This window comes from Melitaea cinxia, chromosome 13 (genome assembly GCF_905220565.1).
Source record: "Melitaea cinxia chromosome 13, ilMelCinx1.1, whole genome shotgun sequence".
NCBI lineage: Eukaryota > Metazoa > Arthropoda > Insecta > Lepidoptera > Nymphalidae > Melitaea > Melitaea cinxia.
The window spans coordinates 4,007,123-4,030,308 of record NC_059406.1 but is presented as its reverse complement, the minus strand read 5'-3'; the positions used below and the strand labels follow the sequence as shown (position 1 = coordinate 4,030,308).

Here is a 23,186-nt window from a genome sequence, read left to right as displayed (position 1 = left end):
ATGTATGTTCGGGGATAACTCCGTCGTTTATGGGCCGATTTCGATAATTCTTTTTATGTTGAAAAGGAGATATCCCTAGTTTGGTACCATGATAAGGAAACCAGGATCTGATGATGGGATCCCAGAGAAATCGAGGGAAACTCTCGAAAATTCACATAACTTTTTACTGGGTGTACCGATTTTGATGATTTTTAATTTAATCGAAAGCCGATGTTTATCATGTGGACATATTTAAATTTCATCGAGATCTGATCTGATGAGAACTTTTGGAGTAATCTTTGATAATGCGTATTTACTTGACATTTTTTTCTCTACCTACATTGTATTACTTGTCAATATAATTAAAGTCGGTTTTTCTTCGTTTGCCTGCAAACATAATTATTGTAGGTTCCATTTTTATGTATCAAATCTTGGATACGTCTATACATACATACAAATAAATAAAATTGGAGTGCCTGTTAGTAATAATAGAATAACCGCTTTTTACTAAATTCCTATGTATGTAGGTATATATACGGTATACATACCAAAATAACCTTTTTTATGATTTTGTCTGTCTGCCTGTTTGTTCTGGCTAATCTCTGAAACGGCTGGGCCGATTTTGACGGGACTTTCCCTGGCAAATCAGCATGATGATGAGATGGCGGAGCAACTGATGTAATAGGGAGTAACATAGGCTACTTTTATATTAGATTTTTTAAATATGTAATTCTGCGAACTAAACAATAACTATTTTGTTTAATTCCATGTGGACAAAGTCGTGGGCACAGCTAGTTTACCCATGCTGCTGCTTCAATCATAGACAATTTTTTGTTTCAGAGCGTCAAATTGCAATTGCAGTTTGCACTTGACCACTTGTCACTGTCATAAAATAGTAAAAATTATTTGAATATCTGGTGTTTTTGCTGAACATTGATTAATATAGATGTAATTTATTTTCATTTGGCAATTTCATAAATTTACAAACAGTCACAATTTATTTTCTTAGTTTATTAAAAACAATGCCATTTGAATGGTATTGAACTGCAATGGCTTATTTCTGCAAATAACTTTAGGTTATGTTAATTCCGATGTCTTTCCCGTCATAGGTGAGTATTTGTAAGTTAACTTTATATATTTATCAATAAAATTTACGTATGAAACCGTAATTGTATGTTTCAAACACATTTTGTTCAAATGGATAGTATTGTGTCGACAAGCTGAAAGCCGGTGGCTGTAAACATTTTAGTACTGCCGTCCATATCCAATATCGTTAGCAGAAATTAAGTTTTGCACATTATAATGTTATTTAAATTTGCTTTATACGCTATAAATCGCCATAGTCTGTACCTAAAAATATATACAGTGGCCATGTGCACCTCTTTCTTTATCATTTTAATGACTGTTTAATATTTATTGTTATTTTTTTTTATCACTAATAAATTAAACACAAAACTGTAAAAGACGCATGTTATGTAATTACAACTTACAAAAAAATCATGACAATAGGTAGCAGTAGCTGTTAAGATAGTTGACTTCTTTCTGAAAAAAACTGAGAAACATGAAAATGTAGTTTGGTTGTTTTGGAAATGTAAAAGTGTGTTCATTTTATTTAGTTCTAAACAGAGGTATTTACATTTAATTAAATAAGTAAAACTTAATAAATAAGTTGCGTTTCACTAACTTAAATAAGTTTCTATATCCTAAAGTCTGCTAGATTTTCAAAATAAGCTAGTAAATATCTAAAGAATTATAAAATTATTAAGAGAAAATTAATAAATGATAAAAATGTAAACAAAGGGAAAAGTTAAGAATTTATTTGATATGTATGTAATCTTTTGCTGTGTATTATATAACATGTTTCGAAAAAAGTAACTAAACAAAACACACGATGATTAATTTTTTGTGTTTGTTATGTTATTGTTATATTTTTAACTTATTTTAAATAACTTAAAATTGTTCTTTTTGTTTTTTTTTATGAAAACTTATTATTTTTGTGCAATCTTTTTACATAAGTAAATAAGATTAGGTATATGTAATTTTTTTTTTTTATTACTATTGTAAGGAAACTCTGTAGCTGTCGCTTTTATCATCAGTCATTTTGTTATTTTTTGTTAAATGTCACATTTGATAAAACTTTTGTCAATTATTGTAGTTACAATAATGCCACAGAAGTTCATACATACTTTGTTCATTATTGTATTTGTACTACTACTAAGCAATTTGGTTTTTATTACATTGTCATGTTAATTACATATGTGATAAAAATGAGCTTGAATCACTGTATTTATAATATAACTTTTAATATTGTATATATATACTTTAAATGTAGTGTGTTTTTAAGTAAAATTCTTACCCAAGTAAGCTTTGAATATAATAATCAATAATAAAAGGCGTATAAACTATCTTATTTATTTACACTTTTATATTAGTGTGTATTGTGCACATGTCACATACATCAGGTGCTCTTGCACTTAACATTCCTAATATACGTTACATATAGAAATTATTTATATACATTTTTTTTACCTAATTTAATGTGCTGTGTGGTTACGGCATCGAAGAATATAGGCACCCCCTCTCTTCCCGCGGGTGTCGTAAGAGGCGACTAAGGGATAACACAGTTCCACTACTACCTTGGAACTTATAAAGCCAACCCATGGCGGGATACCCATTCAACTGCTGGCTTTGAAATACACAGGCCGAAGACGGGCAGCAGCGTCTTCGGTGCGATAAAGCCAGTACTGCGGTCACCAACCCGCCTGCCCAGCGTGGTGACTATGGGCAAAACACATGAGTTCACGTTATTTTTGGCGTAAACTTGTGGAGGCCTATGTCCAGTAGTGGATTGCGAAAGGCTGATGTGATGATGATGCTCCTGTTATCACAGTTGAGAAAACTTTTTATACCTTATATTAAAGTAGAAGTAGATATATGCATATGCTACATGCTAATAGTACTGTACAATTTTTACGATCCTGTTTGTTTGTGTTCTTGAAGAGTAGGTAAATTATTCCCAGTTGTTACTGTAACACTAGTTAACAATTATTACTTTTGGTAGAAAAATTATATGTAAATTCTAGTTGATCAGCAGAGTTGATAAAAGTCTTTTTCCATATGGAAAATGAGCCTTTGCTTGCTCTGGAAGTAAGCTTAGATATTTCACTTTTATATTGATGTCAGTAAGCATTATGAAACACATAGAACTATCTTTAATTTTGCTTATCATTGTGATGTAATTATAATTTCCTTCACACATTACTTGAATAAGTCTGTTAATGTTTTACTATTGGACAAATACTTCATATAAAAAATGGTTGGAGGTTTATGCAGCATCCTCAGTGGGTGGTGAATAATTTCCCTTGCATGAGTAATGATGTGATAGTGTTAGATGGGGTGGATGGCTTTACCTGTTCTCTGAAATTTTGTGGAAAGACTCCCAAGGACATTAACCCAGACATAAAGCAAATATTTATATAGACAGTATTAAGATGATTACTTGCGCCACTTTACTATACTCTTAGATCCAATACTTATATTTTATTTGATAATTTTTCAACCAAAACAATACATTTAAGTCGGTTTTTAGAAACTATAATAATGTAACTAATTGTGTTTGCTGGCGAACGAAAAAAACCGACTTCAATTACATCGACAAGTAATACAACGTAGGTAGACGAAAAAATGGTCAAGTAAATACGCATTATCAAAGGTTTCTCCAAAAGTTGTAATCAGATCTCAATGAAATTTAAATGTAACCACATGATAAACATCGGCTTTCGATTAAATTAAAAATCACCAAAATCGGTACTCCCAGTAAAAAGTTATGTGGATTTTCAAGGGTTTCCCTCGATTACTCTGGGACCCTATCATCAGATCCTGGTTTCCTTATCATGGTACCACACCTGGGATATCTCCTTTCCAACAAAAAAAGAATTATCAAAATCGGTTCATAAACGATGAAGTTATCCTCGAACATACATTATATATATATACAGTCGAATTGAGTAACCTCCTCCTTTTTTGAAGTCGGTTAAAAACTACGCTAATTCATAATTCTGATGTTTAAATTGCGATTGGATTTCAATTTAATATAGTTACCTAAAGTATTAAAAATATTAGCTTCAAATTGAAGATGTACTGCCTTTTCTAGGTAATATAAACCATGGACCCTAACATCTATGCATTGGTGCTTGATACGCTCAACCGAGCCACTAGCCAGGACACTGAAGTTTTGAAACCTGCTGAGAAAAAACTTCAAGAATGGGAGATTGAGCCAGGATTTTATTCCGTTTTATTGGTAAAGTTACACCTCGTTTTTTTCTAATTTTTCAAAGACGTGCGTTATTTCCAACTACTTCCTTGTTTTTCGAAAATAGTAAATAATAAACATTTATTTAAATACTCTAAAAATATTCTTCTCAATAAGAATGTATACTTTTTCATCATTATATTTTCATACCCAATTGAGCATGGTTCAACAATTTTATTTGAATTTTTTTTTCTCTAGAACGTTCTGTCGAATCATTCAATCGACGTGAATGTGAGATGGCTGGCTGTGATGTGTTTCAAGAATGGAGTCGATCGTTACTGGCGTCGAAACGCTCCAAATGCAATACAGGAAGAGGAAAAACAAAAACTCCGGCAAGGACTTCTGACTACCCCAATATTGAGTGAACCAATTGCTCAAATTGCAACACAACAAGCTGTTTTGATTTCCAAAATTGCTAGGTAACTGAGGATATACATCACGACCTATGGCTTCTCTCGCCCATATAAGTTCAGTATGATTAATTTGATGGTAGCCTATAAAAATATACTTTCAATGCAATTATTAAAGTAGGGTACATCCAGTAGGATATATCCTTCTCAATACCTAGAGCAGCCTGACAAGGAAAGAAGCTCAGCTTTACAGAAGAATACGCTTAAATAATATTGTTTTTGTTATCAATGTTGTGTTCCTGTCGTGAGTAAAGTAGGTAGATATTTGGGCGAGGATAAGGGGTAGGTTAAGTAATGAGCTAGCCATGCTCTTGATATTGTAGTCATCCATATATACTTACCATCAGGTGGCCTGTAAATTTATTTGTGTCCTTAGTAGTATAAAAAAATGCAATAAATCAGACATACCAACTTTTTAATGTAGCTACTATGATATAAATGCTATGTTGCAGCTATACCTTACCTAAAGACAAGTTCCTGTATTTAAAAAAAAAATTTAATTTGTCCACAAATCATTCAGAAGTAGGCATTAATGTATTTTAAATTTTTAGATTTGATTGTCCTGCTCATTGGCCTACTTTATTACCGGATTTGATTGGAGCGATGAAAGCGCCGCAGCCATTGATGCAGCAGAGGTCTTTGCTGATCTTTCATCACGTCGTGAAGGCTCTTGCCTCCAAGAGACTCCTTGAAGACAAACGGACATTCCAGGTAATTGTTTATATGTCACTTTTTCTCTTCAATTTCTTGATCTCTTCTGAAATGTTTGTTGCATGCTTGAGAGTGTCCCTTGAGAATTTTATGATTGATTGGACTTACAATGTTTTGCTGAAGTTTGCTTAAAAAAAGTTTGTAAATTTGCCCAAAAAGTTTTGCCACTGCAAATTATGGATATAAATATATTCATTAGTATGAATTGTATTTTGTATGAAAATTGTGACACTTACTAAAAACATTTATGCATGTTTCCCAACGAAAACGAAATGACAAACAATGCAAAACATAAGCTACTACAAACAGAAATTATAAAAATAAATATATTTCGTACTTTTGTTGTGCATACGTTTTATTTTCTTAAACAGAAAAATCTATGTGAATCCGGGAAGGGCTACTAAAAGGTTTAGTAATTTATTAGATTTGTAGCGACATCTATCTAGCGGCATACAAACTAGAGAAAACTGACGTATCCTACATCGCGCTATCAAAGTTATCAAAGTGATTGAGTATATATACAAGATCCCGACAACAACCGTCGGGGCGTTAGCTCACCAGACACAACACCCGTCTGGTCGGAGGATCCTCCCTTTTCGATGGGGGATGAGGGACTCAATACCATGTTCCTCCGCACCTCCAAAGATTAAAAATCAAATCTTTTTATGTTACGTTTTTAATTATTATTTTTATTAACACTGGATGGTGGTGATACACATGTGCTTAAAATTTTTATAACACGTTATACATATGTAACTATAATTTTATAATATTTCCTTATTTTTTAAATTTCATATTAATTTTAGGAGTTAACCATCTCAGTGTATCCATTCATATTAAATCTCTGGCACGAAAACACGGAATTATTTCTTCGACACATCCAAGAAGGAGCGGCGACTGAATTAATAACTGAGCATTTGGAGAAAGCATTACTTTGCTTAAGAATATTGAGAAAATTAACAGTTTTTGGTTTTAAGAAACCACATGAAAGTCAGGACGCCATCGCCTTTCTCAATGTTGTGTTTGACAGGGCTAAGACGAGTTTGGAATGCAGTAAGTTTTATCATAAAATATTTTACTTTTCTACTTTATGCTTTATTTACATTAAAAACATTGTTATAAAATTTGCAATAAATTAACTTGTAGCAATAGTATAAAAGAAGTATGTTAAAGTATTCTGATATACAGAAATCAGAAGACACATGTTTTTATTTAATTGGAATTTATTTTCACTAAATTTCGCATTAGGTATTGCTTCAGCCTGTAATATCCCACTACTGGTCATAGGCCTCTTTCCCCATGTAGAGAAAGGATCAGGAGGATAGGGTTGGCGGATCTTTGCATTATATGATAGAAGTTCTAAGTCATAGTTAATTTTTTTCTTTACAGGAAAACTACTGAAAGGCCGTGGCATATATCCTCTGGAACTATGCGAGAAATTTATAATACACCTAACAAAGGTTGCTTTAGGAGTCCTATTTTTCCATCCCTTTTCCTACGTTCCTCTCATCCGACCTTCCTTAGAATTCGCCTTGTATTACTGTTTCACTGAACAAGGCATGTCTCTAACGTACGAAAGATTTACCATACAGTGCCTTAACATCGTCAAAGGGATTTTACAATGTGTGGAGTACAAGCTTCCTAAAGGATCTGAACCTGTTAAGGAACCTTGTGAGTATTTTTTACACTTTAGAGTTATTTTAGTAAGTAAACATCAAACAAATAAATGTAATGTGTGTGTAGCATTGCTAGGTGTCTGGGTAAAGCGAGACAGTTATATGTATAGTTATATTTATATAGGGCATTTATAATGTGTGCCCGGCCAAATTAAATGGTGTCTTTAGCTTGTTCGGCTTTTGTTACGCTTTTTAATTTTGATGAATCGCCTTCTACTCCCAAAGCGCAATTTGTGAACTAGTTGGCATGGGGATGTGGCATGGCTAGTCAGTCCGACTGCTAAGTTTGACCTGGTAACACTAATAGGTTACCCTGTGTGCGAGCGTGCGTGCGTGTGTGCGTGTGTGCGTGCGTGCGTGCGTGCGTGCGTGCGTGCGTGCGTGCGTGCGTGCGTGCGTGCGTGAAACGTATCGTGTGTATACGCCAAAGCCCCCTGACGAGACCGTGTGCCGCAGTGACGCTGCAGGGGCACCAGCAGAAGGGCGCCGTGCTGGCCGAGGGCGCGGTGTGCCACGTGTGCCGCACGCTGGTGGCGCGCTACTTCCCGCTCAGCGCCGACGACCTGGCGCTGTGGGACGCGGAGCCCGAGAGCTTCGCCACCGACGAGGCGGGCGAGTCGTGGAAGTACAGCCTGAGGGTACGCTCCCGATAAACTATTCTCCATTAATATGTTAATCCTCTTTATATAATTATAAAAACGCTCCTTTGTGGTATTTTTGTGATTTTGTCACGATCTCTCTTTAATTTTTCTAGATGGTGTAATAATAATAATAATAACACTATTGTAAACCATTAAAAGATACAAAAACAACAGTAGTTCAATAATAATTAGAGGAAGATGTTCTAAGGCAGTCTTTGGGTATAGGACAAGGTGCAAAAGAAGCGTATCTAGGTGTACCAAGATGAATTCTACAATCAGTATCTATTATAAGTTAGATCATTCAATAACATTCTATTTGAGGGTTTTGATTTGTGCCAGGTTAAAAAGTATGTTAAGTAAAAACAGGATTTGTATACATAATGTACGTACAGTGAACAGTGACGAACCATTCACAGTTAATAAATACAATTTTAGTGCTAGTTTGTATACCAGTAAAAATTGTGTAAAACTTATATCTTCTAAAAAACTTTGACATTACAAATTACAAAGATTAATAACGCTTACGCCTACGCTTCAGCCTGTAATATCTGTAATATCCCACTAGGCATAGGCCTCTTTCCCCACGTAGGAAAAGGATCAGAGCTTATTCCACCACGCTACGCCAATGCGGGTTGGCGGATATATTCCCTACTATGAGTAACGATCGCTATCAGGTGTACATGATAACAACCGGGACCGACGGCTTAACGTGCTCTCCGAGGTTCGGTGGGGAGACCCACAAGGACTGCACAAACACCTAGACCACGGCAAACACCTGTATGACCAATACAAATTTTTGTCATGTGCGGGGATTGAACCCGCAACTGCCAGCGCAACAGGTACAATCCATGGCTAACCGTTGCGACAACGTGGCGTCAAAGATTAATAAACTAATTAAAAATTATTAAATTACTAAGTTAACAAAAACAATAGCAATAATAATTAATATAAATAAGTTTGCTACATGTATGTATTATATTTATTGCAGCCATGCACAGAAGCAGTCTTCATGGAATTATTCCACGAATATCGCACCATTCTTGCTCCGGAGCTCGTCCGCTTGCTCGCTTCGCTGCAAGAGAGCCAAGTGTCGCCCGATGACCTGCCTGCCATTTTGAAAAAGGACGCCATTTACAACGCCGTCGGGCTGGCTGCATTCGACTTGTATGATGACGTATGTGTGATGAATTATTTATCTATTTTATATTACACTAGCTGACAGATGTTATTCAGCTTAACTGTCAAACACAAGAACTGTCATCAAACGCCATTAAATAGTCGTTAATTTACGTTGTAATTTTCTCAATAATATAGGCAATTTTCTTAAATTATCATTTCGTAAGAAACTTGTACAAAGTATTAGAAAACTTCTTTAAATAAGGTGAAAGAAACCAGTAAAATCGTTCTCAAGTATGGCGTGGCCAAGGGAAATAGAGAGTCATTATTATATATATAGATGGCATTGTATAGGTATCGGCGCGGATACTGAGTAAAAGGTTTTCAGCGTTCGTTCATGTAGCAAAGGAAAGGAACGAGTCACGACAGTCACAAGTAGTAGTTATATGCCAAATATTACTTACCAGCTGTGGTAGGACATTCTGATTACCTTGATCCTGTGCCATATACCTTTATCACCAAAGAGACCCAAAATTCTGCAAAGGTTGAAGGAACATTCAATATCCGTGCCGATAACTATAGTAATTTTAACTATCATTTGTTTGAATATAATTGTGTATGCAGGCAAACGAAGAGAAACCGACTTCAATTATATCAACAAGTAATACAACGTAGGTAGACGAAAAAATAGTCAAGTAAATACGCATTATCAAAGATTACTCAAGTTGTAATCAGATCTCGATGAAATTTAAATGTGACCACATGATAAACATCAGCTTTCGATTAAATAAAAAATCATTAAAATCGGTACACCCAGTAAAAAGTTATGCGGATTTTCGAGAGTTTCCCTCCTTATTTCTCTGGGATTCCATCATCAGATCCTGGTTTCCTTATCATGGTACCAAACGAGGGATATCTCCTTTCCAACAAAAAAGGAATTATTAAAATCGGTTCATAAACGATGGAGTTATCCCCGAGCATATATATATATATATACGGTCGAATTGAGTAACCTCCTCCTTTTTTTGAAGTCGCTTAAAAAATAGTAATGATTTAATTTAGTTTAGTTCGGGTTTTAATTATTTAGCTTACTCTAATTTACCTTACTAGAGGTAGTCATATGTATTGAAACCAATGATTGTAAAACAAGATTATCTAAAATGTCTTTTTATATTAAAATTCATAAAATTTCATTATAAATAAAGTAACTATGGCAGATGAAACCTGTAATGTTTATTATATTTTATTCTTTCTAGGTTGACTTTGACGAATGGTTCACGAATGTTTTAAGCCAAGAAATTAAAATAAAGGATAATAATTATAGAATAATCAGGAGAAGAGTGTGTCAGTTAATTGGTAAGTGATGTCCATTTTTATGGCAAAATATTTAATATTTGTTCTCAAACAAAAAAAGGGGAAATCCTAAAACTACTCTTTTGATCGCCTTCAAATTGAAACGTGACCACAAGACAAGCACCAACATTCGAATAAAAAAATAATCATAATCAAAAATTGCTTCATTCAAGTAGACTCGTCATTTCAGAAATCAATATTATATTAGTTACGATTAATTAATTATAGTTAAAAGCGAAGCTACCACCGGAAAGAAGTCGGAAGAGAAGAATTGAAAAGAAACTCCGCAGTTAATTTTAAAAATAGTTAAACCCAGAAAAACGTTACGTGGGTAGGTCCCATTGTTGAAATAAATTTAAAATTGCAGCCTTCACCCATAGTGTAAAAATTGTTGATTAACATGTTATTTAAATATATATTTTTAGTCTGTGCTCTTTATACTCTTTGTTCTGCTTCAAGAACAATTATCTATACTTGTCAAGTTGTCACAGTGTTCCTAACTTCTTATAATTAATAAAACTTAAAAACTAAATAATCTGTTTTAATCACAACACCCATGAAACAGAAACATGGTTAGGATGAGATATATGTAATGACAGTAGTCCACCCCGTGCAGGCCAGTGGTGCGGCGTGCGCGCGTCGCAGGCGCTGCGGCCGGCGATGTACGCGGCGCTGCTGGAGCCGCTGGCGCGCGCGGGCGAGGACGCGGCGGTGAAGCTGGCGGCCGCGGAGGCGCTGCGCAGCACCATCGACGACTTCAACTTCGACGTCGAGCAGTTCGCGCCCTACGCGCCGCACGCGCTCTCCGCGCTCTACGACCTGCTGGTGAGCGCCGCTCCGAATGTTTGTGAAAATGAGTAGAGGGCGCTGTGCTGGAGGTTTATTCACATACTCGAAACATGGCGTTCGATAGAGAATATTAAAAAAAATTTTAATCTATTTAGATTACATATTTTCAAATTTCTTAAAATATTAGGTGATACAGAATTTAGGCTTTTCCATTTTGGGATGAAGAACCTAAAAGAAGATCATTATATGACTGACTGCGTTACGTGTCGGCAGGTGGAGTGCGAGGAGTGCGAGACGAAGATGCACGTGCTGCACGTGGTGTCGTTCGTGACGGAGCGCTGCGGCTGGGTGGTGGCGCGCGGCGGTGGCGCGAGCGCGCTGTTCGCCGCGCTGCCGGCGCTGTGCACGCACGCGCAGCACCACCACATGCTGCGCGCCGCCGCGCTCGCCGCGCTCGTGCACCTCGTCAAGGTACCGCCCTCTCCCGTCCTCCGCCGTCCTCTACCGGGCGCGCTGTTCGCCGCGCTGCCGGCGCTGTGCACGCACGCGCAGCACCACCACATGCTGCGCGCCGCCGCGCTCGCCGCGCTCGTGCACCTCGTCAAGGTACCGCCCTCTCCCGTCCTCCGCCGTCCTCTACCGGGCGCGCTGTTCGCCGCGCTGCCGGCGCTGTGCACGCACGCGCAGCACCACCACATGCTGCGCGCCGCCGCGCTCGCCGCGCTCGTGCACCTCGTCAAGGTACCGCCCTCTCCCGTCCTCCGCCGTCCTCTACCGGGCGCGCTGTTCGCCGCGCTGCCGGCGCTGTGCACGCACGCGCAGCACCACCACATGCTGCGCGCCGCCGCGCTCGCCGCGCTCGTGCACCTCGTCAAGGTACCGCCCTCTCCCGTCCTCCGCCGTCCTCTACCGGGCGCGCTGTTCGCCGCGCTGCCGGCGCTGTGCACGCACGCGCAGCACCACCACATGCTGCGCGCCGCCGCGCTCGCCGCGCTCGTGCACCTCGTCAAGGTACCGCCCTCTCCCGTCCTCCGCCGTCCTCTACCGGGCGCGCTGTTCGCCGCGCTGCCGGCGCTGTGCACGCACGCGCAGCACCACCACATGCTGCGCGCCGCCGCGCTCGCCGCGCTCGTGCACCTCGTCAAGGTACCGCCCTCTCCCGTCCTCTGCGGTCCTCTACTGCCCTCTGCCGGCCTCTGCTTTTCCTCTCCTTCTTCTCATTTTCGTTTCATTTTTCATCATTCATTCGTTTTTCTTCACACACACACAAAATCGTTTCAAATCACAGTGATTCTAAAGAAGTTTAATTTCAATTAGTAATTTATCTGTTCTAGTTAGTTTGATTAGTATTTGTATTTATGGGTTTGGGGCATCCATAAATTACGTCACATGATTATTGCACTCCTCACCAGTTTTTGTCACATTTATCAAAACTTCTGTGCCGTGCGCACATACCTATTTAAGTAACGTTCTAATTTATGTTCAAATTTGGTAACAGTATTTTGTAATAAGATAAGTGTTTATATTGTAAGATCTCTGTACCTTCAGTCATTCTGTAGAACGCATAATAAAAAGACGTGAAATTGGATTAGTGGTTTGTTCTGGCACCTTACTTAATATTAAATAAATAAGTAATACCTCAAAGCAAAGGTATATTTGGTGACCCCGACACAAGAACCTTCAATTATGACTAGCTCCAACAGTTCAGGATCAGGAGCAGCAATGCAAAATGACTCCTCCGGTTTAGCGTCGATAACAGTTTCGTCGAGGATTCCGGAGTTCTGGTGCGATAAACCCAGATTGTGGTTTGTACAAACTGATGCAATCCTTGGACCTCAGAAGCTGAGCGATGAATCGAAATACAACTTGGTTGTCGCCAAATTAGGCAAGGAGGTGATTCAACAAGTAAGTGATATCTTATTAAAGCCGCCCGAGACTAAAAAATTTGAAGCGCTAAAATCACGCTTATTACAAGTTTACGAAGAGTCTGAAATTCGCCAATTTCAAAAATTACTAAGCGAAATGGAATTGGGAGATCAAAAACCGTCTCAATTACTGCGTAAAATGAAGGATTTAGCAAGAGATAAAATTCCCGATGAAACCCTGTCCATTATGTGGCAAGGACACCTCCCTGCTTCAGTACGAGCTGTTTTAGCGGTTACAGATGTAAAGAATTTAGAAAATTTGGCCGCGATCGCTGACAAGGTAATGGAGACGTCAAGGTCACAACAAATTTCGGAAATAAGGGCCAACACTTCGAGTTCTAATGATACAGCTTTAATTTTGGCCGAAATAGCTAAATTAAATCTGCGAATTAATGATTTGGAATCAAAAAAATCTACATTTAGAAATCACATTCGTCGCGCACGCTCTCGGTCTACATCGCGACAGCGTAATACGAGACGGCGTGCGCCCGATAGTGCTGATTGGCTTTGTTCGTATCATTATCGCTATCGGAATAGAGCAAAGAAATGTATAGAGCCGTGTGCTTGGAATAAGAATAATCAGGGAAACTAAGTATGGTGCAATCGGAGGCGGAGATTAGCACCATTACGACTTCTAAACGCCTATGTGTTATGGACAAAAACAGTGGTTTTAATTTTTTAGTGGACACTGGTGCGAATATTTCAGTTATTCCAGCGACTAAGAAACCTTATTGTAGTTACAAGTGTAGTGAGTACAGACTTTATGCAGCTAACGGGACAGAAATAAAAACCTATGGTGTAAAAACTCTTATTTTAGATTTAAATTTACGGCGACCTTACCGTTGGTCTTTTATTATAGCAGATGTGAATCAACCAATTTTAGGTGCAGACTTTTTAAGCCACCATAAATTAGTAGTAGACGTATATCGGAAGAAACTAATAGACGAAGTGACGAATTTATCTGTTATAACGTCGGTGAAATTAGATGGTCAAGGAACAATAACAACAATAAACTCAAACCATCCGTACAGTGACCTATTAGCGTTATATCCCGATATCACTAAGCCAATGTGTTTTAAGGATACTCCACGCCACTCTGTAGTCCATTATATAGAAACAAACGGGCCGCCTGTTAGCGCGCGCCCGCGTCCTTTACCACCGGATAAATTTGAAAAAGTAAAGGCTGAATTCCAAAGGATGCAAGATATGGGAATATGTAGACCAAGCAAGAGCAGCTGGTCTTCTCCACTTCATGTAGTAGTCAAGAAAAATGGAGAATTGAGACCGTGCGGAGACTATCGGCGTTTAAACTATATCACTAAGCCGGATAGATATCCGATACCTCATATACAGCATTGTTCATACTTATTAGCTAATAAAAAAATATACACTAGATTAGACTTGCAAAGAGCTTATCACAATATCGGTATAGCGGAGCAGGATATAGAAAAAACTGCGATAACAACGCCATTTGGTTTATATGAGTTTCCAAGAATGACGTTTGGCCTTAGAAATGCAGCTCAGACCTTTCAAAGATTTTTAAACAATGAAGTTTTTCAAAATCTCAATTTTTTATTCTCGTACATCGATGACGTCATCATAGCGTCATCTTCAGAAATCGAACATCAAGAACATTTAAAAATTGTATTTGAGAGATTAAATAAATTCGGCTTAACTATCAATTTAGCGAAATGCGAGTTTGGGAAAACTGAATTAGACTTCTTAGGGTTTCACATTTCTGAAAAAGGACTAGGCCCCCTAGAAGATCGCGTTAAAGTATTGAGTGAGTTCCCAAGGCCACAAACAATTGATGAGTTAAGACGTTTTTTAGGAATGATAAATTTTTATAGACGTCTTCTCCCAGGTGCTGCAGGTGATCAAGCGAAATTAAACATATATTTGAGAAATACTAAAAAAAGAGACAAAAGCCTTATTCAATGGACTCCAGAGACAAAAGAAGCCTTTGAACAGTGTAAGCAGAGTTTAAAAAATGCAGTTACATTATCATTTCCTATCGCTGGTGCTCCTATCTCTATCATGACGGACTGTTCTAACACGTGTGCTGGAGCTGTACTTCAACAAAAGGAAGGTACTTCATGGAAACCTCTAGGTTTTTTTTCCAATAAGCTTAGTGAGGCTCAACAGCGCTATAGTACATTTGATCGAGAATTATTAGCTATATATATGGCAATAAAGTATTTCCGATACTTAATTGAAGGACGACCTGTTATTATTTACACTGATCATAAACCGTTAGTGCAAGCATTTAAGAAAAATTCTTTTGGTAATAACGATACCCCTAGGAGATTGAGACATTTAGACTATGTGATGCAATTTTGTACAAAAATTGAGCACATTAAGGGTTCAGAAAATACAGTAGCAGATGCCTTATCTCGAATAGCTACCATCGATTTCTCGTCCACAATCAATTATGAAGACCTAGCTAAGTCACAGAGTAATGACACAGAGCTATTAGATCTATTAAAGTCTAAAACGCTAAATATTAAAAAAGTGAAAATCCCGAACTGTAATGCATATATCTATTGTGAAACATCGCATGGAAAGGTACGTCCATATTTGCCGTTGGAATTCCGCGCATCGGCTTACAACGCCATACACGGAGTTAGTCATCCCGGCATTCGAACCACGAGAAACATGATGCGAGAAAGATACTTTTGGAAGTCAATGAACAAACATATTGCATCATGGACCAGATCATGTTTGGAATGTCAAAGGTCCAAAGTTCAAAGACACAATGTTTCGCCGTTTAAGTCCTTTGAAAAAAGTGATCGATTTGAACATATTCACATAGACATCGTGGGTCCTCTTAAATACTGCAATGGATATCGGTACTTATTAACAATGTTAGATAGAAGCACTGGTTGGCCCGAAGCTTATCCTTTAAAAGATATAACAGCAGAAAGTGTAGCTGAAACCGTATATTATGGCTGGATTGCTAGATTTGGTTGTCCATTGAGAATAACGACAGATCAAGGACGTCAATTTGAGTCTAATTTATTTAACCAACTAGCGAGAAGAATGGGAATAACCAGAATTAGAACAACAGCATACCATCCACAGGCAAATGGTGCAGTTGAAAGGTGGCATCGTTCACTCAAAACTTCTCTTATGTGTAGAGGTAATACAGAGAATTGGGTCAAAGAGTTACCTAGCGTATTACTGGGGTTAAGAGCAAGTTACAGAGATGACACCCAGATAAGCGCAGCCGAGTTGGTGTACGGTGAAACTATAAGACTTCCTGGTGATTTCTTTGAGTTAAAAAAACCAGAAATCTCAAGTGAAGAATCATTCTTACAAGCACTTAGACAGAAAATAAGAGATATATCATCAGTACCTAGACGCCAATTACGTCAAAAAGAAATTTTCGTTCACCCGGAGCTTGAAAAATGTTCTCATGTGTTTGTTCGTTGCGACCGAATATCAAGTTCACTGACTCCACCGTATTCTGGCCCATATAAAATTTTGAGTCGAACAGATAAATATTTTAAAATTCAAGAGGGAGATACGCAGAAAAATATTAGTATAGACAGACTCAAACCTGCATTCATGTTATATTTCGATGACAATGCAAGATCGCCCAATATGGAACGGTGTAATATAAACAAATCGCCTATAGTGACAAGATCAGGGCGCATCAGTAAGCCTACGGTAAGATTCACTCTGTAGACGCCTGTCATCAAATTTATTATATTGGCCGCATCTTTACATTTTAATACATTTATTTTTGAAATAATAATATCAAAATGGGTAAATCGGAAAGCAAACAAGAAAAAGAAGAAATCATTATTGCACAGACAGGTGCAGGAAACAGTGCAATGGCCTCAGAAACGGCCACGCACTATAGCACTAGGGTAGAGTTGTATTCTCTCGCAACTCTGACCGTGGTACTCTGTGTTATTGCCTTCATTTTATGGAAACGCTGTAAAACTCAGTTTGCAAGCTTTACGAGAAGGACACTACTGGACAATTCTATTGTTGTCATGAGACAATCAGAGCAACGACAGAACCAAGGATGCCAGCAAGTGATTGTTTAGTGAAAGTGCAATAAAATAGTAATGTGTTATCATGTCATATAGATATTTAATATAGCAGTTATGTGTACCCAATTGTAAGCGTAGTCTATATGTAATTATAATATTATTTGAAGTAATGAAATGTGCGTATCGTAATAATTATTTTTGTAATGGTTAAAATGATAGAGGTTAAAGTGTGTTATGATTTTTATATTATATCATATATGATTTGCATTATGTATTTAAACTATAAAAAAAAAAAAAAAAAAAAAAGAATATTTTGCAACAAATCCTGTTTTTACGACACCTTTTCATTTTTATGTTTTCTTTTAATGTGTAATGTAATAGTAACCTTTTTTTCTTTTTTTGAAGGGGGGTATACTGTGCCGTGCGCACATACCTATTTAAGTAACGTTCTAATTTATGTTCAAATTTGGTAACAGTATTTTGTAATAAGATAAGTGTTTATATTGTAAGATCTCTGTACCTTCAGTCATTCTGTAGAACGCATAATAAAAAGACGTGAAATTGGATTAGTGGTTTGTTCTGGCACCTTACTTAATATTAAATAAATAAGTAATACCTCAAAGCAAAGGTATACTTCCTTACTACTTAGTGTGACGATACATATTTTGCAATTTTAATTCTATAAAATATTATTTATTTAATTAAAACACCAGTTCCGACATTACTGTTAGTTCAATTTAACTAACAATTAAATATGTTATATTTTGAAAAGTGATGTCACAAAATTTTGGACCCCCCACTTTTGTCACACAATGTCACACTTTTTCGACCCTCTACCCCCTCTTAACGTGACCGTAATTTACGGATGATCCCCATTTAACAAAGCACATAAAGAAACTATCCAATGTAGGCGCTGGGCGAGTGCGCGCCGAACGTGCGCCCGTGGGTGTTGAACGTGGTGAACGAGTCGACGAAGTTGAGCGAGCCGGCGCACGTGTACCTGCTGGAGGACGCGCTGGAGCTGTGGCTGGCCATCCTGGAGACCAGCGCCACCGCCGACCCCGCTCTCTTGCAGCTGGCTCACAACCTCTACCCCATCCTGGGTGAGCAGGCCGCTATTGCTCCTAGTGTATCTGACGTTGACACGACTACTCTTGTTCTTTGTAGAATCTGTGGGTTTTATTACTATTTGACCTCGATGGTATCAACCCGTGTCATTGTTACACATATTTGGCAATTATGTACGTAACGTAATATGTTTCATAATCGTTGCCTAACATTTGGATTTCTTAAATATCTGAAAGATGTAGTATGCTCCTAAATTTTTTAGGTGTTTTCTAAAAGATGGCTTTTTGATCTATAAACTGCACAATTACAAATTAAAATACCACTCACATACGTATTATTTGTATGTTATACATGTAGTTTAAATTGGTATTCAGTAAAATGAACATAGTACTATAAAAATAAAACAAGATATAAGTAGTTAGGATGCTTATATTATACGCGATGGTTTCGAACTACACTTGAGGATGGATTGATTAAAATTGTCACCAACATTAATAGTTTTATCGGTTTGAAAGACTGTGTGACTGTGTATCGGTTTGAAAGTATGTGGTGTGATCTCACAAATTTTTTTTTTACTGTTTGTATTCAGAGCAATCGACGGAGCATCTGCGCATCGTGGTATATATAATGCAGGCGTACGCACTCTTGTGCCCGGAGGAGTTTTTCCTAGACGCGGGTGGCAAGTGTATGGCGTTGTTGGATGATATGTTAAGCGATATGCGTACGGAGGGCGTCATCACCGTGCTCAAGATGGCGGAGATATGTGTCAGCGTCGCTTTTCCAGAGCAGAACGCTTTGCTGGGTGTACAGGTCGTATGGCCTACACTGCTGAGGGTTGTTCAGTGAGTATTATATGCTACGTCACACTAAACTTAATTTAATAATACTTAGAGGAAATCTTCTTTACAATCGATGAATACGTAAGAGATTTTTTCGGTTTTAGTTTTTTTTTAAAGTGACAACATCCACGGGTTCTAAGTTGTTTGTGCTTTTTTGTACATCATGAAATTTATTTCTTATCAGCGTGCGTGTTTATGATAGTGGCACTTTAAACGAGCAGTCCTAAGACTGCCTAGAAAAGGTAGAACACGGTCCGACATTGGTTTGCCCGAGATGGGCGGCGCTGCGTCGCGATCTGACGACAGTCCTCAGAGGGGACTTGTCACTGCCGAGCGTCACCACCGCCATGCTCGGCAACGACGAGTCCTGGAAGGCGATGGCCTCCTTCTGCGAGACAGTAATGTCCCAGAAGGAGAACGACGAGCGGATAAGAGAGGAGGCCGTCGACGAGGCCTCCGTCCGCAGGCGACGAACGGGGGTAGGAGGCGCTACTTAATGCGCCTCCAGTAACGCCCCTGTGCCCATGTCGGGCCGGGATGGGAGCCCGGTCCTGCTAGACATGGCGTCGTCGGGATTGTTCAGAGGTGAGCCGGACAGTCTCCATGGAGAAGTCTGGCCTTTTCGTCGAGGCCAGCCTGTCGCTGGAGGGATCCTGTTACCTGCAAATCCGGGACCCTCCTATTAAAGCGGCTGAAGGCTCCCGCAGGGGTTTTGGTCGGGCCGACATTGGTTGTTTCTGTTGCATATTATTTTATTTATTCGGTTTTTACTGTAGGGACGGATATTGAGCGTCGTTTAACCGGTGCTGAAACGAATTTTGGGTATATTTTATGGTATGGAATTATGGATAGGGGCGAGGTGATCATATTTCCATTATTCGCATAGTGATCCCCTCTTTGTTGCCAAGATACGTGCTGGTACATGTACAGAGATGAAACATTTAAAACATTTTTTAAATAATCACTGTAATATTAAATTAAATTAAGAAAAGGTAGGTGAAAATCACACAACAGCAAAGTAAAATTTAAAACAAGTTTTTTTTTTATTTCAGCTGTCTCTTGGATGGCGATGACTTACCAATGGTGCTGTCAGTGAAGCTCTGTCTTCTGTCTCGAGTGATACTCTTGTCCACAGACCTGTTTTATAAGGCGATACAGGAAGCGTCCGTGGGTCTTGTGGAATACGATTCGGATCCAGTTAAAGTTTTGAGTAGACTCCTACAAGTATGGACCGAGAAAATGAATCTTGTGACGCAAGTTGAAAGGTGGAAAGTTGTTGGTGAGTCCTTTTCTGTATTATGTTATTATCATAAACTAGCTATTGACCGCCGTTTTGACGTGATAGCCTTTCCGAAGTAAATGGACTATCCAACACAAAAATTAGTATTCAAATTTAACCAGCAGTTTCTGAGATTTGCGTGTAAAAAAACAACAAACTTTTCTGGCTTTATAATATTAGTATTTTACTCACGCGCTGGACTTCGAATATAAAAGTCGAATATGACAAAATATTTTTTATTTTCTACGTTATTTAATATTGTTTTATTGTTACATTTATGATTAGGCTTGGGCCTTGCTGCGTTGCTGACAACTCAGAATGCGACAGTACTAGAGGCCTTCCCCGCCATTTTATTAAATTTAACAGAAGTTCTAAATGATGTCATGAAAATGGAGGAATCTGGAAACTATGTTGAGTGAGTATACTTTTAATATTGTTTTCATTCACTCTCTCACTCACTCAGTCACTCACTCACTTCAGTCTATCGCAGTCCCCTGCTAGACACTGGCCTCCCTCAGTTCGCGCCAAACATCACAGTTTTCTGCAGTCTTCATTCAGCCGCCATCGGCAATCTTACTTACTTCTTTGATCGTCGGTCGAGTGGGCCGGAAGTCTCGGTATGACTTGGTTGTTAAACATAACTTTCCTTTTGTCCAAATTCATACCGAGACCGATTCTTCGAACATTGTTTGTCTTAAGTAAATAGAACGAAAGTCGAGTTTTAGTTAACTTTTGATACCCGTTTGTCTATTGCTCCAAAATGCAGCTCCCCATTTTCCATAAGTTTAACATAAGACAAGTTGTATCAATACTCAATCACTATTAATAAATAAATGCTATATTATCTGTAATAGATTTAGAAAGAGTATTCAAAATTAGTTAGGCTGTGTGGCTACGGCATTAAAGAATATAGCCACCCTCTCTCTTCCCGTGGTTGTCGTAAGAGGCGATTAAGGGATAACAAAGTTCACAATATCACCTCGAAACTTTTAAAGCCGACCGATAGCGGGATAACCATCCAACTGCTGGCTTTGAAATACACAGACCGAAGACAGGCACCAACGTCTTAGGTGCGACAAAGCCAACCCTGCGGTCACCAACCTACCCAGTGTGGTGACTATGGGCAACACACATGAGTTCGCGCCATTTTTAGCGCGAATTTGTTGAGACCTATGTCCAGTAGTGGACTGCAAAAGGTTGAAATGATGATGAATGATGATTCAAAACTAGAGGACCCAGATGTTCTATTGCCCAGAATAGCAGTTACAAAAATTGATTGTTGAACTCATTGAAATGTACACACGAAATTTAAGTCAAGTCGGCTCAGCCGCTTAGGGATAGTTCCAAATCAAATATTAATAATATATTCGATTAATTTCGAAAAGTTTCGAGTAATTCGAAAGATTCGCGAATTATCAAAATATAACTAGATTTCTATTGTTTTCAATTTGAAGTCCATTACACCGTGCATCAAAATATTCTACATACGAATAATTTATTCGACGCGATTCGATTTGAACGATACTAGCACTCCCCTAATGGAAACGTCTTTGAAAATGTGTCATAAAAATGATTGTTGGGTGTATTTGACATATACAATTTGACATATTATTATGTAATGTGTTCTGTCATTTTTTGTATAGTTAATATATTTTTAATATGTGTATGCATGTGTATGTATGTGTGTGTATGAATGTGTGTGTATGTATGTGTGTATATTTGGTTTTCTTCCTGTTCTCTTCATTTTAATTCTGTACACCCTTTCCGCTTTTTTCACATTATCTCCTCCAAGCTGGTTGTCTGGAAGAGATCGCTGTTAAGCGATAAGACCGCCTGTTTGACATTTCTTTTTGTGAATCGTTTTGTAAACTGTAAACTTTTTTATGTGTACAATAAAGAGTAAATTAAATTAAATTGAGTGTAACGTATGGGGTCCGCGCAGCGCGCTGGTGTCGCCGCCGGGCTCGCGGCCGGCGTCCCCGTTGGAGGGGCGCGGCGCGGCGGCGCGCTGGGGGCCGGCGGGCGGCGCGGGCGGCGCGGCGGACGGCGACGCGGCGCGCTCGGCGCACGAGGAGCGGCGCCGCCGGTTCGCGGCCGCGCACCCCGCGCGCTCGCTCGATCTGCGCGCCGCTACGCATCACCAGGTGGCCGCACGCACGCACACATTCGCGTACAAGCACGTTACCTCGCACGCCGAGATTTATTAAATTATTAACTCGCATACGCACATAAATAGAGTCGCACATACACATACACGCACACAAAAATAAACGCACGCAAACGCATACACGCCGCACTTACACAAAAACATATACACAAGAGTTGTAATAAATTCCAAAATAAATAAATATTTTCTAATGTACACGTATGAATACTCAATACAACGAATTATTGGTCTAAAATTGTATGTAACTGTTTGTTTCTAAATAATAAAAAAGTACGTATACTCGTATGTACGTATGCTCGTATGTACGTATACACACGCATACATACATACGCCTGATATGATAAAATTCCAAACCACTCTGTTACGACATACGTATTATTCTACAACAGAATTGCACCCATTCACTAATGATGCTCACTCTGTTATTATCTGTTAACTCATATTATTTTTACTAATATTGATAATATAAATATTCCAGCTAGAAACACTAAAGAGTCAAGTCGGTCCAGAAACATTCGAACGATTGCTGCAGTCGACTGGCAAGGAGACACTTAAGCAATTAAGAGAATACATACCGCTTTAGATATATTATAATTTTTCTTTTTTATATTTATAGTTTCACAGTTCTATTCATGATTTTCAAATATACCAATGTTTTGTCACTGTGGCAAAAAAAATCTTAGGGGTTTAGCCTGTCTTATCAAAACTTCAAGTTACCAACCTTTCGGTAACAAATAAATACTTATGGTATTATTTATTTTATGGTATCTATTTATAATTTAAAAAATATATAAATATATATGTGATATACTTACGATTTCCTATATAGCTTTAAACGTAAGGCGTACATGGCATTGTATATTTTTTTCAAGTTCGTCTATAAATATTGTTCTTAATATTTGTTTAAAAGTTTAAATATG

The 23,186-nt window shown here is 38.4% G+C and overlaps 1 protein-coding gene across 1 annotated transcript; it reads left to right on the top strand.

The window, feature by feature from the left end:
• The first annotated feature begins 866 nt into the window (after positions 1-866).
• On the top strand, positions 867-22,849 carry LOC123658822 (importin-11). Its single transcript, XM_045594121.1, has 17 exons — positions 867-1,088; positions 4,133-4,279; positions 4,490-4,710; positions 5,253-5,412; positions 6,219-6,465; positions 6,802-7,083; positions 7,545-7,726; positions 8,718-8,903; positions 10,102-10,201; positions 10,815-11,023; positions 11,261-11,458; positions 17,824-18,016; positions 18,571-18,823; positions 19,873-20,099; positions 20,385-20,514; positions 22,042-22,243; positions 22,745-22,849. The coding sequence occupies exons 2-17, from the start codon at positions 4,145-4,147 to the stop codon at positions 22,847-22,849; spliced, it is 3,030 nt and encodes a 1,009-aa protein (XP_045450077.1). The 5' UTR covers positions 867-1,088; positions 4,133-4,144.
• Positions 22,850-23,186: the final 337 nt, after the last annotated feature.